Below are 14,383 nucleotides of genomic sequence, written 5' to 3' on the forward strand. Positions count from 1 at the left end.
TCCATCGGACCAGATCCCAGGGAATCAGTTTCCCATTAAATTTAAACCGTTTGGTTCATTTTTGTGAAAAATCGATTCACAGTCATGGTGGCCAGTAGAATCAGGGTAACCAACTAAAATCCATGATTCATCCGGATTAACCTATTGAGGTTAATCCGGAATCGAGTCACGATTTATTGGGTTCGTATAAAAGCCATGGATTCAACTGGAGTTCATTTCCACGGTTTCCTGCGATTCTGACGGTGAAGTCTGACCGCGGTTCAGCGACGGGTGAAGCAACAGGTAAATCTGCGATTCTTCTTCTTCTTCTTCTTCTTCTTCTTCTTCCTCTGCTTCCCCTGCTTTCTCGTCTTCGTCTTCTTCCGCTCATCTTCTTCTTCTTCCTCTTCTTCTTCCTCTTCCTCTTCGTCTTCGTCTTCGTTTTCTTCTTCTTCTTCTTCTTCTTATTTTTCTTCTTTCTTCCTTCTCTTTTTCTTCTTCATTTTTTGTGTTTAGGGTTTCTCACATTTACCCTCTGTCCATGACAGCTCGCATCTGAGAAGAACACCTAAAACCGAGTTGATTGAAGGTGAGATTCCCCTCTTCTTTGTATTCTTCTTTGTATTCTTGGGCTACATTTGTTCGTTTCTGCTCTCACTAAAGTTCGTTTATGCTCTTCAAATCTGTGGATCTTCTTTTGAATTTATCTTTTTTCTCCATCTGGGTACCATTTGCTTCTGAGTTTTGGGGTTCTGGGGTGGTCTGTAAGCATTTTATTTTGTTTTTTGGCGGCTGTGTTGAGATGGAGGAGCGTTATGAGCCATTGAAGGAACTTGGGTCTGGGAATTTTGGGGTTGCGAGGTTAGTCAGAGATAAGAAGACCAAGGAGCTTGTTGCAGTCAAATACATAGAGAGGGGGAAGAAGGTATTCATTCAAACAGTCAATCTTCTTTTTCTCCTCTGTTTTTAGGTCTTTATGTGATCATGTTATTCATTGCTTCTCCTTTGGGTCTTCATCTGGGTTATGCATTTCTTAATCTATTGAAATGGGTTACTTGGGTTTCTAAAAATAAAAAAAGAAAAAAAAGAAGAAGAAAGTTGCTTGGGTTTTATTTGAATCTTTTCCCCTTGACTTGTTGTACTACCAGTTCTTGATCAATCGGTGACACTTTCCTCATGAAGTTTGGCACTGTTAGAATTTCGATGAATAATTCCATCTCTTACCTAATTTGCATTTTAGACCTTTGTTCATGTAATTGGAATGGGATTTGACTCCTTTTTGCCATTGATTTAGGTGGTGCTACATATCTCATTTTGATTCTCTCTTTGCATCTTATGGTTTATTTATTCTGTTATATCCATTTGAGGATCCTGACGATCCTAAAAATTTCCGGAAGACCATCAGTGTGAGTTCCTCTATCAAACCATTGCAAGGATCAACATTTATATATAATTGGAGTCGATTCTACTGACTTGACATCTTCGATGTGCTTGACAGAGAATAATGAGTGTTCAGTATTCTATTCCCGACTATGTACATGTCTCTGCTGACTGCAAGCACCTCCTCTCTCGAATTTTTGTTGCCAATCCCTCAAAGGTAGCAGTCTGTGAATGAATCATCTTATTACTTTTGACATATCCTACACTTGAGGAACTAATAATTTATATATTTTCTTACTTGAAGAGGATTACTATCCCATAGATAAAAATACATCCATGGTTTCTTAAGAACTTGCCAAAAGATCTGATTGAAGGTGAGAAAAACTATGTGGATGCAAACCTTGGTCAACCCTCTCAGAGTATTGAAGAAGTAATGAAAATTATACAAGAGGCACAGAAACCAGCGGATGGTTCCAAAGTAGGGCAGTCTGCTCTGGGGGTGATGGAACCTGAAGAAGCAGAGGCTACTAGTGAATCTGAAGTCCAAAGCAGCAGTGACTTCGTAACCTGTGTGTGATCACACGTCGTGCCAAGCAACCTCAGGATGAGATGTGTGCATCAGTAGCATTTGTGGTAGTGTTTGTATTCTCATCCATAAAGATGTACATTGTATATTATTGTCTATGCTGCAATTTTTTTTTTCTCTGCTGAAGTTTAATTTATGGGATAGAAGTGCTACTTCTTTTTTTGAGATGTGTGCTTCTTTTTTTTTTTTTTTTTTTTCTGGGACGTGACAGGTACTCATGTTGAGGGAATAGGGAACAATGATGGTGTTGACTATGAACCTATTGAAGAAGAAGAAGAAAGTGTTCCTTCCACTCCCATTGGTAGTACCAGCCGTTCGCGAGGAAGACCTTGTGGGTCCGTCAATAGTGGCAGAGAAAAGAGGAAGAAGGGTGTAGCTGAAAAGGTGGTAAGTCCATTGAAATCGATTGCTAACTCAATCGAGAAGATGGTAATGAGTGAATCTCAGTCTGAATTTGGGAGAACCATTATAGATGCTGTTGATGCCATTCCAGACCTCAATTTTCAACAAAAGTTTAAGGCCAAGGAATATTTCATTGCCAAGCGGAATTCTGCCATTATCTTCTTGGAAACAAAAGTAGAAGATAGGCGAAATCTGCTTGAGATGTACTTGCCAGAGATTGAGAAGAATTGATGTGATAAAAGTAAGTGTTTGGACATTATACGACAATGGTTTTATTGAGCAAGAAAATGTATCTGTTTGGTTTAAGTAACTTTTGGTTTATGTTAAGTCTGTGACAATGGATTAAATGTAGTATTAAGACAGGTTAAGACAATGGTTCTTCATATGTTTCTATCTGAATGATTTCAAGGTTTAAATATGGACAACATCATTCTTATTTGTCCATTTATATTTTGGTTTATTTGGTATGGTATAAATAGGGAGCGCATAGGAAGCCAGTTTATTTGGTTTATGTGCCATTGAAGTCTCCTATTTTTTGTCCATCACACTCAGATGGGGGGTGTACTTAATAGTATTTTCTATGCATATAGACTATTGAAAATGTTTGTGTTAACTTACAGATGACATCGAATATATCCGCTTGTGATATTGCAAAGTGTGATTACTGTGGGAAAGGTTGCTTAGTTTTCACTTCTAAGTCAGGGTCACATGTTGGAAGGAAATTTTTTAAATGTTCAATGAATTGCCACTTCTTCATGTGGGTTGACCATCTTAAGATGTGTGACTGTGGGAACGGTCAGTGTAAGGTCAGAACTGCGAAAACAAGTGCAAATTATGGTCGATATTTTTGGTGCTGTCCACAATCAACTGGGGTATGAATTTCTTAAATTTTTTGTTTAATTTAATTTTGTTTTTTTTTTTTCAGATGTTTAAGATTTGAATGTTTATTTTCTTGTATTCTTATAAAATGATTATATTTGCTTTATAGGTTGAAAACAAAGGTTGTGGAATGTTTGAATGGATATCAAGTTCAAGCCCAAGTTGTGATACTTACCAGACTCCACCTAGGTCCCTATGCTCAGAAACATCAACTTCATCATCTCCTTCCCCTTCATCAGACTATATCAAAGGATACTTGAACGGTGCAATAAAAGAATCTGAGGGTCATATGAGGATGTTGAGAGATGTTCTTGACGTAGTCAAGAAGCTTGATTTAAACAAAAATGTATGATGAACTTTTTTGGAACTTTTTAGAAAGAAAAGTCTGAAGCCATTGTAATGATATTGAGTTCATTATCTATTTTTAATTTTTTTTTTGATAGAAAGACTTAATTAGCATTTACTAGTACCTGGATGGACTCAGTACTATATTCGAGTATTTACGTGCTTCTTCTCTCATTTGGTCCTAAGGACCTATATTACTGGCTTCTTGCTTGGAGACTGTTGTTTATAAACACTTTGAAGCATATCTATCTCCATAAACCAAATCATCCGCTTGTTTGGACAATTTTCAGATCTGAATTATATGGTACACGATACCTATTTCGATTACATGAACTACAATACAATCATGTCTTGTAATGTTCTTCTTTTTGGCCTCTTCAATTTACAAAAAAAAAATACAAATAAAAATAAAAAAATAAAAAAAATAAATTACTGCACTACAGTATTAGACTTAAAGGTTTAGGGTTACACTTTTTTTTTTTTAACATATTACCATAAAAAAGAAAAGGAAAAAAAATTAAAAATAAAGTACATGTGTGGACCAAATTGTATTTTTAGGTTTTGTTTGTGGGAATTTTTTTTTTCAACAGAACATGGGTTCAAAGACTCAAAGGTAACCAAACAGTTTTACACTCAGAATCAATGGCCAGAATCAGGGTAACCAAACAGTTTTCACTTAGAATCAAGTGACAGAATCAGGGTAACCAAACAGTTTTCCACTTAGAATCAAGTGATAGAATCAGGGTAACCAAACAGTTTTTTTACCGAGTTGAAATGATTCCAAAGAAACTCATTCATATGAGTTAGATCCAGAATCCATAATCCCTGGGATCTGATCCGATGGATAATTCGAACCAAACGCCCCCTAAAACACTTGTGCCTGGTATTAACGTTGAAACTTGAAAGTTTAGAACCCGAATTCCTTCCTAAAGGTATTATGGAGTCTGGAGTCTGGAGTCTGGACCAGCCACAGAAGGAAACTGGTCCATTAAGAGGAGAGGGCCGGCTTTTTCAGTTTTGTAAATCTAAAGGAGAAAGACCGGTCCTGGACCGGGCACGGTACGTACTGACCCATCATTACCTCGACATAGTAAGCTCTCGAATAATAATGAGCTGTTGGGCTTCCAAGTCAACCCACTGCAGGGCCGAATATCGCATCTTCTCATGTTTGAGGCCCACGGCCCACGGCCCGTTTCCACTTTCTTTTTTTTTACTGAGTATAATGATTCTACGGACTCTATCCATACTATTCTAGCTTATAGGGGTGGGGGTTGCCGGCTTGCCGCACCATTGGGTAGGGGTGTCAATTGGATCCAGCTCCTCTCTAGCATAATAGGCGGAACGGCAATGGACATTAGATGGGTTGGAGCACTCAAGTACAGCCCCCTCGAGATGCTTCAAGAGTCCAGGCCATCAGATGTGTGTTGCCACCTCTGTTGCCCCCAGAGGAGTCCCACCCATGTCAATTGGTTGGTTCAATTTTTACCCAAAAAAGAAAAGTCAAATTAATTGGCATGGTTTGGTGGGGTGTTATTTAATGGGAACAAGAGAAAATGGAGGTGAGATGAGATTCTATTGGTAAGAGAGAGAGAGAGAGAGAGAGAGAGAGAGAGAGAGAGCGGAAAAATATCATGACCACACCAACGTACAAGAATAAATGTATTTAATAAGGTTATCTAATAAGTTTTCCACTTTACATAATTAAAAAACTCGTACCTATGTTAGTTAGTGAAATTTACTTTATCATTAATCAAAATATTCCAAATAGATGAGGTTCTAAACCAAGTTTATACCTGATGAGCCAAAATATGTCCCCTTCCTCAGCACGGCTGAAGCGTGTATGCAAACCTGAACAGGACTGACCCACTACCTCAGCCCTCCATCAGGCCTTGTTGCCACCTCGGCCCTCCATCAGGCCGTGCTACCAGTCACCTCGGCTCGACACAGTCAAGTAATGCACCCAGAAACGTGCACACATCCACTCCTACATTCAAGGGACGTGATCCCTGATCACGGGGGTAGGACGCTATCCACTACATATCATCAGAGGCATACACCCCTCTCACGACTTGCACCTCCGAGATCAAAGGAGAATATTCCCAGAACATGCCTGGAACCCGGAATATTCCCAGAATCACAAAGCCACTCCCCTCAAGGACTCTACGCCTAAACAGGACTCTCCACAAACGCCCCTCCTTCTCTCTCCATCAGTAGCCTATAAATACCAAGGTAAGCCTCCATCATGGAGGATCGATCACTCACTCCTTTTATTGAAAAATCTCTCTTGAGCATCTACTGTGGAAAGATCTGACTTAGGCATCGGAGAGTCCCCCGTCGGGTCAGCCCAGCTCTCCCCTGTCATCTCTTCTGTGCAGGTCAGCTGGAGCACCAGGAACTATAGGGAAGGTCATCCGGTCAATTTTTTCCGCATCAGATTGGCGCCATTCATGGGAAACAATTACAAAAAGTCAACTTGGACCAATGCAATTAAGGAGTGAGAATATCGTTTCTTCTACGGCAACACGAGTAAGATTCACCTGCGAGTTACCACTTGGACGTCCCCCTTCACCACCAATGGCAGAGCTGGAGAATGTCCTAGCACATATCCCTCCACGAGGACCCCAGCAAATCAAGCCTGATGTGCAAGTTGCCCAGTGAGAGGGGATCAGCGCGAGCAGAACCCTCAGCTATCTCGCCATGTCCCATCATCCTGGGTAACTCACCCAAACATGGAAGAGCAGATGCAGAGCCTGCAATTACAGGTGTTAGCGACAAACACCCTGGTGCAAGACTTCATAAGTTTGTTCAACTCGGCACTTCCAATGCCATGGACTAGTTCAGCTCAGCAGCCTAGGCCTGTTGCGGGCAGATAACTTAACGGCGAATCTCCCGACAACAATGTCACCCCTCAATCAACAGCAAGGAGGGGGTTGGCCAAAACATCACGCACTGTTCAATCGGTACCACCCCTCTCTCCTACCGAGGGGCGCAGGCAAGGTCCCGTTCCTGCCCAAAACGGGAGACCTCGTCGTTCCATGCTTCATCGGAGCCCAGAGACACACTAGATGAGTGCATCCGCACAGAGAAGAACGAGAAAATTCTCAAAGGACAACTCACTGAGATCAACCCATTCTCTGTTGTATTACAGCTCAGCCATGATGGTTCATGGTAGGTCAGACGCCGTTCTCTGCCAAGCCTTCACAACCTCATTAAAAGGAGCAGCATTGGTATGGATGTCAAACTTGCGGCCGCGATCCATCCGCAACTATGAAGAGCTGATAAGAGCGTTCCTCACACGTTTTCAAGTAAGTAAGAAGTAGAAGCAAACTACACAAAACGTGATGAACATGAGGCAAGAAGCGAGAAAGACTATAAGAGAGTTTCTTGACCGATTCACCAAGGTGACACTGGAGGTAAAAAACCTACCGGAAGGAGTGGCGTATAGCACGTTGTGCAACGGGGTAATGCACCCTGATCTAGTCCAGTCTCTGGCCCTTGACTTACCAAAAACAATGCCCAAGCTGTTATGACCATGCAATCAATATGCCAACATGGAGGAAGTCCTGGCCGCCAGAGGGATAGCTAACAGTAGGGGTGTCAATTCGTGGCCCGACCTGACTAAATCAACTGGGACCGACCGTTTATAGACTGGCTCAGCTCGAACCGTTTATTAAACGTGTCGGGCTTGAGCCCGGCCCGTTTATAAATGGTCGATCTCGGTTTTGCTACTTGGACCATCGGGCGCCCGACCGAGACCGATCGAATTATGCCCGACCGAGACCAGCCTATTGTGCATCGACTTGGCCCGACCCTTTAATGATTGTAGAATACCTATTTTACCCCCCAAATTAAAGAATAAAAACTAAAAAGTAAAAGACATGTTCACATTTTAAATAATGGTTATATTTGGTATCATTTATTGATTTATTGTCATTTTTTTGGGTTTGCATGAGTGGGTCGGAATATAAGAGCATATTTTAAAGAGGGCCCGTTTAAAAACCGGTTAAAGCCCGTTTAACATTAAACATGTCCATAGCCCGGATAAGGCCCGACTAAAGCCCGATTAAGGTAGCCCATTATAGCCCGAGATCGACCGACCGAATATAAAGTGTACTATGCCCTCAATAACTAAGCCCGATTAGTTAAATGGGCAGACACGGTGTAGCCTTTGAAAGTCTTCAAGCCCGATTAAGCCCGACCGATTGACACCCCTAGCTGACAGGGGTGATCAGTCAGAGAATGAGAAGAAAATGACTCTAAGGCCTAGGGACGATTCCCGTGAGCCAAAGAAGAATAGAACTGATCGGTCACTTGACACTAATGAACCTGAGCATTATGAACTTGATCGTTCCCGAACAAACCTACTCTTGGAGATCCAGGATCATAAGTATTTTTGTTGGCCCAGGCCAATGCTGGCTAAACCAGAGGAGAGGAACCCCAACCGGTACTGCCGATACCACCGAGACCATGGGCATGACACTAAATACTACAATTCTCTGAAAAATGGAAATTGATGAGCTCATCAGGGCTAGATACCTTAACAAGTATTTGAAGCATAAATATTGAGGGAACTAACCCGAGCTGAGGAGAGATGATACAAGGTCGAGCCGAGATAGGACTGAGTCGCCGAAGGAACCAGTCGCTAACCGAGTTGACGCATATGATAACCAACCAGTGGGTCCAACCATTCTAAAAATCATGGGCGGACCCATGGCAGAATCATTCAAAAAATCCAAAGCACACGCGTGGTTCGTATACATCACGGAACAGCCTGTCAAAGCCCTCATAACGGATCCATTCATTATGTTCTCTAACAGAGATCTGGAAGAGTTGAACTGGCCTCACAATGACGCTATCGTAGTTCAATTAGTGGAGGTAAACAACCCCTTCCACAGGGTCCTAGTGGACACAGGAGCCTCCGTTGACCTCATGTCCTACGAAGCCTTCACAAAACTAGGGCTTGGCATTGGGACCCTAAAGCCAGCTCCAGGACCCTTGTACGGATTTTCAGGCACACCAGCAGAGCTGGAAGGAGTTGTAGACTTGCCCATAGCCATCGGACAGGGAGCTCAGACAACCACTACCACGGTTTCTTTTATGGTTGCCAAGATTGCCTCACCTTACAACGCAATCCTTGGCCGACCTGGTCTCAATGGCCTTGGGGCGATTGTGTCCACTAAGCACATGAAAGTCAAATTCCCCGCCAGCAATGGAGTTGGTGAATGCAAGTCCAGTCAAAAGGAATCCCAGGAATGCTATGCAAACTTCATAAAATCTATTAGGAAATCATGCTCGGGCCTAGCATGTACGGTAGAAATTACTGATTGCCGAGATGAAAGCCTCCTAACCCGAGCCGAGCCAATAGAATAGCTGCTTACTGTCCCAGTCACTGAGGCCAGTAAATAGTTTTATCAATAGATTGCATTGAAAATCCCATCGATTGGGTGTTAGTCTTATAGATTTTATATTGTCAGCACCTTAGCTTCCACATCTCAGTTATTCAATTTTATTCACGGAGCGGATTTGATTCTATTTCAAAGCAATATATCTGTCCCAAGTGCATACCACACATCAATATACTATGAAGCTTCTCCCAATATCTAGCTCCTCGAAGGAAACAAAGACCTTAATAACTAAGGCATAAAGACAGGCTACAACTCGGCAGCATATAAGACGGAGCTATAGCTCGGCATCATCTAAGATCGAGGTACAAGCTCGGTAGCATCTAAGACCGTGCTCAAGCTTGGCACTATAGAGACCAGACCCTAGTTTGGCAACTCAAGCCCTTACCAAGGCATGCAAGCCCGAGCTCCGACTCGGCACATCAAGCTCTTACGCATTAAGGCATTCAAGCCCGAGCCCCGGTTTGGCACCGTAAGCCCTTATGCATTAAGGCACGCAAGCCCGAGCACCGGCTCCGCACATCAAGCCCTTATGCATTAAGGCACGCAAGCCAGAGCACGGCTCAACACCTCAAGCCCTTGCGCATTAAGGCAGACAAGCCCCATGTGATACCCTACTTTTAAACCCGGTCTAATTACACGGTTGATCCGGTTTAACCATGCAGAACCCAAATCAGAGAGGGTTAAGGCGGGTTCCTTATGGACCATGATGGCAAGGGTGACTTTGAACACAGGTTGGCCAGACAAGTCCGAGTCAGTGCCAGAGGAGTCAGGTGTACCCAAGCCATGCACATGCACGTATCATAAGGCCATGTACGGATAATGCTGGTATGTAGCCATATCCTAAAGCGCATACGTATGATATACCCTGTACCGAAAATGAGATACATGCTGAGAGTCGAATTCCATCAAAATCCCACTTGTTGGCCAATTTTTGGCCCTCAGGTGGGCGGTCACAGGTGGGCGCATCCGCCCACCTGAGTGACCCACCCATGAGGTTACTAGTGGTTTTAAAAAGATATAAATAGTATTATTATGTTTTTCATTTTCTCATTTATTACATTAAGGGGTTTGGTGAGAAGAGTAAAGAGGAGAGAGAAAAGAAGGGAGAAAAGAGAACGGAGAAGAAGAAAGGGGAAGGAAGAGGAAGAAGAAATGGATTTAAGCAGCACCAAGGTTTGATCTTCCCATTCTGACGCCGAAAGAGTGATCCCCAACACGAGATTTACGATTAGAGGTGAGCAAAGGCTATGTTTCTTAAACTTTCACCAAGCCCAAGTGAAACCCTTGATTTGGGTAGAGTTTCTTGAGATCTTGTAAATCCCACTTGAGATGATGAATCTAAGGTTTAATAGATGGTTTATATGTTGATTTTGAATGATTTGAAGAAGTGTTTACAAGGTTGGAGAAGCATTGGTGATTTCTTGAACTAAGAAGTGATTTTGGGATTTTGAAAGAAGTTATTGAGCAAAGAAGGTAGGATGGCTTCTCAATCCTTAAATCTAACTTAGATCTAGGTTAGAATCATCTTATAAGACCTTGAATGTGTGGAAAATGTGATTGGAAAAGTCTCATTTGATTCCCCAAAGGTTGGAAAAAGTTTTGGGGAAAAAGACATTTTTTCGCCCTCACAGGTGGGCTAGGACCGGTGGGTCGCACAGCCCGCCTGAGGGCACCCGCCTGAGAGGGTAGGCCCTCGATCCCCACCGATGGGCCGATCGGTGGGCTAACCTACCTGCCTGAGAGGACTGACCCTGGGTCCCCACCGGTGGGCCGACGGACGGGCCGCCCCACCCACCTGAGATGACCAGTGGGTCGTGACAGGTGGGCTGTCCGACCCACCCGAGAGGCCCCAACATGATTTTTGTGTCCGAATGGACCCAAAACGGGCGTACGACCTTATTTTATGATTCTAAACATGATTTAATCATCAAATCTTGTTAGTTTTGACCCCAAAGTGGTGAAATGCTAATCCCATTCACTTATAATAGGTTCACCAAAACTTGCGTTTCCCGCGCCAGATCTCACCCGTACCGGGCGTGAGTCTTTGTACACAATAGGTAAGTGGGGAGAGGACGTTTGCTTTTACTTTAAAGCTTGTTTGGCATCATTCAATTGTATCTAGACTAGCCATGTCATCATACAAACTATGTGTAGCTTAGTCATCCTCACATGATTATGACATGTGTGTTGTGTTTACTTTCTCAATGCTAATTGATCGATGTGCTTATGTGATGAATGATGGAATCATTGTGCATGATGCATTATTAGACTAGATGTCATAGTCAGCTTGGAAATGAGTGCATTGGTGGCCCGTGGAATGGGACGCGGTGGCACTATACAATCGTACTATGTCATATAGGAGCATGCGGTTTAGGATTATCATCTTCCCGTGCTACGACGCTTCCCAACAGGGATTGAGGTGTTGGGTTATCACTTGGGGGGAAGCAGTAGTCACGGGTGTCGGGTCACTATGGCGGTTAGACATACGCTCGGCTGGTCATTAGGACAGTTGGCAACCCCAGTGGTATATTCAAGAGGGCTAATCGTACTGTTTTTAAATTGTTGGAGTCAGCACCTTTACTTTCTATCATTTACTTTTATGTTGAGAGTCGGTAGTCGGCATGCTTTACTTTTCTGAGTACTCACGGTGGGCCTTCTCCGACAGCCCTATGGATGTATCGCGGGATGGAGTTTGCGGCTCGTACCTGGAGCATACGCGTATTGTGGTTGTAGTAGCACCAAACCAAAGACTTAGTAATGTTGCTTAGGTGGATGAGATTTAAAATGAATTGCATAGCATATAGTGCATATGGATGTGATTGTTGTGTGGTCCTTTTCACTTACTGAGCTAGTGAGCTCATCCCACGTGTACACCCCTTTTAGATGATTTTGCAGGTCACCCGCCTGAAGATCAAGGGTCGGGCCCCACAGTTGAATTCCCCGATGAGGATTGGTGGGTCCCCGAGGAGTATGAGCACGGTACAGATTGCACGTGCGAGGGTTGTGCTTGCGGACCGCAGTATTGACGCCGTACAGGCTTTTACTTTTTGATTATTTTGATGACCCCTTTTTGTGTACTTGATACATGAATTGTTATTCTTTTTGTGTAAATATCATGTCTACGGGCCCACATGTATTTATCTATATATTACAATTTGGGTATCAAGTATATTGGGGGTATTTACAGGTCAATTAAGTATTCCGCTGAACTTTTGAACATTTATCTTAGATGTGTGTATGCTGTGGTTGGGTACTGTATCAGATGATCCTGGCAGATTTGGGTTAACTGGAGTTAACCCAGTCATCGGTCTGGTTCTGTGTGAACGAGGCATGACACCCCAGCCCCGGCTAGGCACATCAAGCCCTTACGCATTAAGGCATTCACGCCCGAGCCCGGCTCGACACCTTAAGCCCTTATACACTAAGGCATGCAAGCCCGAGCCTCGACTCGGCACCTCAAGCCCTTATGCACTAAGGCATGCAAGCCCGAGCCCCGGCTCAGCACCTCAAGGCCTTACGCACTAAGGCATGCAAGCCCAAGCCCAAGCCCCAGCTCGGCACCTCAAGCCCTTACGCACTAAGGCATGCAAGCCTGAGCCCCAGCTCGGCACCTCAAGCCATTATGCACTAAGGCATGCAAGCCCAAGCCCCGGCTCGACACCTCAAGCCCTTACACATTAAGGCATGCAAGTCCAAGCCCAGCTCAGCACCTCAAACCCTTACACACTAAGGCATACAAGCCCGAGCCCCAGCTCGGCACCTAAAGCCCTTACGCACTAAGGCATGCAAGCTCGAGCCCCAGCTCGGCACCTTAACCGAACACGGCTCGGCACCTCAAGACCTTACGCAATAAAGCATGCAAGCCCCAGCCATGACTTGGCATCACAAAAGACCTTAACGCAAAGCACATCAAAAGATCGAGCCCTAGCTCGGCACCCCTATGGCTAGTCCCAGGCTTGGCACCTCAAGAGCTCATAAGCTAAACATGGAAGATCAATTTCGAGCTCGGACAGGGAACGGAGCCACACTCAGACAGTTGTACTGGTCCTTATTCTTCAAAAAGTTACTCATTTCGAGCCGGCTCACAGTACAAGAAAATAAAGAAAGAAGCACAAGAATGCTGAGAGATGACATCAAAACAAAATTTTCATTCATCAAAAAAAGGGAAAAAAGCCCTCAAAGTACATCACTTCCGAAGGAGACATCTACATAAATATATATACATGGCTAATCTCGAGGGGCTAATCCATGGGCCTGGCTCTTCACTTGGCTATCCTTTGAGTCGGATCACCTCTTCACCAACATCGATCGAGCCATAGAGCTGCACCAAAGTAGCAGGGACGGGAACGCGCCACTTATAGTGTCACACCCCGTTCACACAGAACCGGGCTAGTGACCGGGTTAACACCGGTTAACCCAAACCTGCCAGGATCATCTAATACAGTATTCCACCATGGCATACACACAATTAAGAAAGTGCTCATCAGTTCAGCGGAAGACTTGGTTTACCTGTGAATATTCCCATAATACTTGATACCCAAATTGTAATACAATAGTGAAGTACATGTGGATCCGAAGGCATTATATTTACACAAAAAGAATACAATTCACATATCAAGTACACAAAAGGAATCATAAAAAATCAGAGAGTCAGCTCAGCTCGGTATTAGAAGTAGGGCTCATCTCGGTATCAAAAGATAGAGCTCAGCCTGGTATCAGAAGGTAGAGCTCAGCTCGGTATCAAAGGGTAGAGCTCAGCTCGGTATCAAAACTGTGGTCCCGCAGCATAGCCCTCACACGAGCAATCTGTGTCGTGCTCTAATTCCTCAGGGACCCACCAATCCTCTTTAAGGAACTCAACTGTGGGACCCGACCCGTGCTCTTCAGATGGATGACCTGCAAAATCATCTAAAAGAGGTACACACGTGGGATGAACTCACTAGCTCAGTAAGTGAAAAGATGGACCACACAACAATCCACACAACAAATCACAACCATATGCACTATATGCTATGCAATACATTTTTTATCACATCCACCTAAGCAACATTACTAAGTCTTTGGTTTAGTGCTACTACAACCACAGTGCGTGTATACTCCAGGTACGAGCCGCGAACTCCATCCCGCGATACGCCCATAGGGCTGTAGGAGAATGCCCACCGTGAGTACTAAAAAAAGTGAAACATGTTGACCACCGGCTCTCAACATAAAATAAATGATAGAAATTAAAGGTGTTGACTCCAGCAATTTAAAAGCAGTACGATTGGCCCTCTTGAATATACCACCGGGGTTGTCGACTGCCTAATGACCAGCCGGACGTATGTCTAACCGCCACAGTGACCCGACAACCACGACCACTGCTTCCCCCCAAATGATAACCCAACACCTTAACCCCTGTTGGGAAGGG

The 14,383-nt window shown here is 43.9% G+C and overlaps 1 protein-coding gene and 1 pseudogene across 1 annotated transcript; both read left to right on the forward strand.

The window, feature by feature from the left end:
- Nucleotides 1-781: 781 nt before the first annotated feature.
- LOC122077901 lies at nt 782-2,215 on the forward strand (annotated as a pseudogene).
- Nucleotides 2,216-2,218: 3 nt separating this feature from the next.
- On the forward strand, nt 2,219-3,802 carry LOC122079239. Its single transcript, XM_042645523.1, has 3 exons — nt 2,219-2,588; nt 2,968-3,219; nt 3,336-3,802. Exons 2-3 carry the CDS (start codon nt 2,968-2,970, stop codon nt 3,576-3,578), a joined length of 495 nt encoding a protein of 164 aa, XP_042501457.1. The 5' UTR covers nt 2,219-2,588; the 3' UTR covers nt 3,579-3,802.
- Nucleotides 3,803-14,383: the final 10,581 nt, after the last annotated feature.

Source organism: Macadamia integrifolia, chromosome 5 (assembly GCF_013358625.1).
Source record: "Macadamia integrifolia cultivar HAES 741 chromosome 5, SCU_Mint_v3, whole genome shotgun sequence".
Lineage (NCBI taxonomy): Eukaryota > Viridiplantae > Streptophyta > Magnoliopsida > Proteales > Proteaceae > Macadamia > Macadamia integrifolia.